The sequence below is a fragment of the Tupaia chinensis genome, unplaced genomic scaffold (assembly GCF_000334495.1).
Source record: "Tupaia chinensis unplaced genomic scaffold, TupChi_1.0 Scaffold000238_1, whole genome shotgun sequence".
Taxonomy (NCBI): Eukaryota; Metazoa; Chordata; class Mammalia; order Scandentia; family Tupaiidae; genus Tupaia; species Tupaia belangeri.
In genome coordinates, this window is record NW_006159716.1 from 2322600 (window position 1) to 2325773 (window position 3174).

The 3174-nt window shown below is 48.9% G+C and overlaps 2 protein-coding genes across 3 annotated transcripts in view; both read left to right on the forward strand.

Moving 5' to 3' along the window:
• Positions 1–3174, forward strand: part of MED20 (mediator complex subunit 20) — a 17672-nt gene that overhangs the window by 12658 nt on the left and 1840 nt on the right. For both annotated transcript variants that reach the window (XM_014587850.2, XM_027771907.1), the window contains exon 4: positions 3043–3130. In XM_014587850.2, coding sequence (XP_014443336.1) covers positions 3043–3130 — 88 coding nt within the window. The remainder of the gene's footprint in view (positions 1–3042; positions 3131–3174) is intronic.
• LOC114007817 (mediator of RNA polymerase II transcription subunit 20) lies at positions 30–777 on the forward strand. Its single transcript, XM_027771909.1, has 2 exons — positions 30–443; positions 586–777. The coding sequence occupies exons 1-2, from the start codon at positions 45–47 to the stop codon at positions 640–642; spliced, it is 456 nt and encodes a 151-aa protein (XP_027627710.1). The 5' UTR covers positions 30–44; the 3' UTR covers positions 643–777.

Here is a 3174-nt window from a genome sequence, read left to right on the forward strand (position 1 = left end):
TCAGGGGCTGAGGATATGGTGCCCTCCTTTCCAGTGTGTCCCAGATGCCTGTGGCTGAGGGCAAGAGTGTCCAGCAGACTGTGGAACTCCTTACCCGGAAGTTGGAGCTACTTGGGGCAGAGAAGGAAGGAACATTTTGTGTGGACTGCGAGACTTACCACACAGCTGCCTCTACCCTTGGTAGCCAAGGTCAGGCCAGGAAGCTGATGTATGTGATGCACAACTCAGAATACCCACTGAGCTGTTTCGCCCTCTTTGAGAGCGGCCCCTGCCTTATTGCTGACACCAACTTCGATGTCCTCATGGTGAAGCTCAAGGGCTTCTTCCAGAGTGCCAAAGCCAGCAAGATTGAGACCCGAGGCACCCGTTACCAGTACTGTGACTTCCTGGTGAAGGTGGGCACCGTCACAATGGGGCCCAGTGCCCGGGGCATCTCTGTGGAGGTAAGACCTTGGTAAAATGCAAACTGGATGTGTGAGGGCTCTGAAGATTCCCAGTCCTCTCACTTCCAATGCCTACCACATCCTTGACTCCTGAGCAGCTGTGCTTCTTCTTTAATCTTTTACTCTTTCTTTAATCATTCAGGGAGTCCAGCCCAGGATGCAAAGTGGAAAGCTGGGTTCTCAGTGGTGGAAAGTTTAGGAAGGCTGGCTTACTGGAGAAGAGAAGGGATAGTCAAAGAAAAGTGGGGAGTTTGATGTGTAGAGAACAGTTGATTATTCCAAGAGGGACTGAAGCAGACCCCAGACACCTCGAGCAACTTTTGGAAGGGGGGCTCTAAATCATGCATCCACACACCATGTTCTTTCTTCTTTTTTTTTTTTTTTTTTTGAGGGGGTTTTTTCTATTCGGCACATGCACCAGAGAGACAGAGAGACAGAAAGTGAGAAGTCACCCCCCAGGGGAAATGGCCACACCGCATTCTCTTCTCTTCCCTTCTCCTCTTGGGATCTTGGGCACACACACACACAAACGCCCGGTGTGAGTTTAAGCTACCTGGTCCGGGACTCGAACCGCGGTCGACTGCATGCGAGTCCAGCGACATAGCCATTACACCATCTGCTGGTCCCTGCCTGTTCTAAAGTACATCTCAAAACTTGTGGGGTAAAGACGTAGTTTTCTTTTGATGTGTCGCCCACTTCCTTTCATGGTGCAAAGGAGCATATATGGGAGATGACTTCGTGAAGCTTAAATATACACGAGAGAGGTCGTAAAGTTCATGGAATAGACATATTAATGAAAAAACTGCACGAATTTCAATTTTTGGTAACAAAATTAACTCATACATTCCATTTATCCATAATTTTTTTTTTTTTTTTTTTAACAAGAAATTTTTGCTATAGGGCATATGTGCTCACTGGAGAGACAGAGAAAGCGAGAAATCACCCTCCGAGGGGATGGCTATGATGTAGTCCCTTCTCCTCCATTCTCCTCTTGGGAGTTTGGATATGCATGTACATTCGCCCAGCATGAGTTTTAAGCTGCCAGGTCTAGGACTCGAACCGTGGCCAACTACGTGGGAAACCAGCAATGTAACCATTACACCCTCTGCTGGTCCCTATCCATGAATTTATTAAGTCGTCTTCTATCCTGGGATGGCAAAAAGGGAGTGTGGCAGTAACTGGCCCCTGGGGACCAGCAAAAGCAAAGCCTGCCACTTTTCACGTGCCTGGGAATGTGTGCATAAGCTTACAGGGCCTTTTTTCTTTTTTAGGGGTCGTGTACTCACCAAAGACAGTGAGACATCACCCCCCTTCAGAGGGAGGGGTGGACATACAGTTCCTTCTGTTTTCCTCTCAGGATTTTGGGCATGCACGCACATGGCATGGTTTTCAAGGTGCCAGGTCTAGGACTTGAACCACACAGCTAGTCATGTGGGATCCAGCTGTTTTAACTGCCACACCACTGCTAGTCTGGGCCTGCCTTTGGAAAATCTATGATTTAGTTAAGAGAGCAACTCTGAAACTATTTTTGATGTTTGTCTAAGAAATGCCATAAAAGGGACCAGCAAGTGGTGGTGGTTAAGGTGCTGGACACTCCCATGTGGCCAACCATGGTTTGAGTCCCAGACCTGGTGGTTTGCTTTCTCACTTTCCCTCTCCTGTTCTTTCTCTGTGTATCTCTGATCAAATTAAAATAAATGAATGAGTAAATAAAATTAAATAATTTTTTTTGAAAAAAGAAATGCCATAAAAGAGGCATAGTTACTCTGAGAATTCAGTCCAGTGAGAACTCTCTGCTCTCTTTGGGATAAGGATCAGCTTTTAAGTAGGGATTTAAAATGCAGACACAGGATGGGTAAGTCTAGAAGCGCTCCAGCTAGAGAAAACACATTAGTAGCAGATTCTGCTCCGGACCCTTTAGGGCCTGTCAGCTTATAGCATACCTTGAGCTTGCTGAGACTGGGGGCACTTCCAACCTCATAGCATAAACACACCCAGATGTTTCTTTACTTATTTCTACTATGGTTGCCAGAAGCCCCCCCCCCTTCTCCAGTGAAAAACTAGGAGAGGGGGATGAGAGCACCAGAGAGCTGTACCGTTGGGCCGTGCCACTCTGGGAATGTCCGTCTTGGGATCGGAGCTCAGGCAGGGTATTCCCTGGGAGTCTTGTTTGGTCTCACGAGACTCACGGGCACGTGTCTGCCTACATGGTGTCTACCTGCCCGCCCACCCCACACATACTTTCTTTTCCTTCGCTGTATCTCAGCACTTTCTTGAGCTCTCCTTAATCTTCACCTAGTACAGCAGGGACTGCACAGTCCTGAGTTGATCAGATGAGGCCTAGGTCTGCATCTGGGTCTCGCCAGGAGGGCTGTGGGCTGGCACTACCCTTGGATGAGAATTTCAGGCACCTGTAGGAATGCTTCTGGGTGTGAATCCCTGGCATTTGGGTTGGATACATCTTGTAGACCAGTGCTGTGTTAGAAGGTACACGTCTTCAGCTCGGGGTTGGGGAGGATGGGAGCAGGGGCAGGAGGCACAAGAAAAGCAGACTTGTTCCTGCCCTTACTCACCGTCATTCTGCTCTTTCGGTCCCCAGGTGGAGTATGGCCCTTGTGTGGTGGCTAGTGACTGCTGGAGCCTGCTGCTCGAGTTCCTGCAGAGCTTCCTAGGCAGCCACACACCAGGTGCCCCTGCTGTGTTTGGGAACAGACACGACGGGGTCTACGGG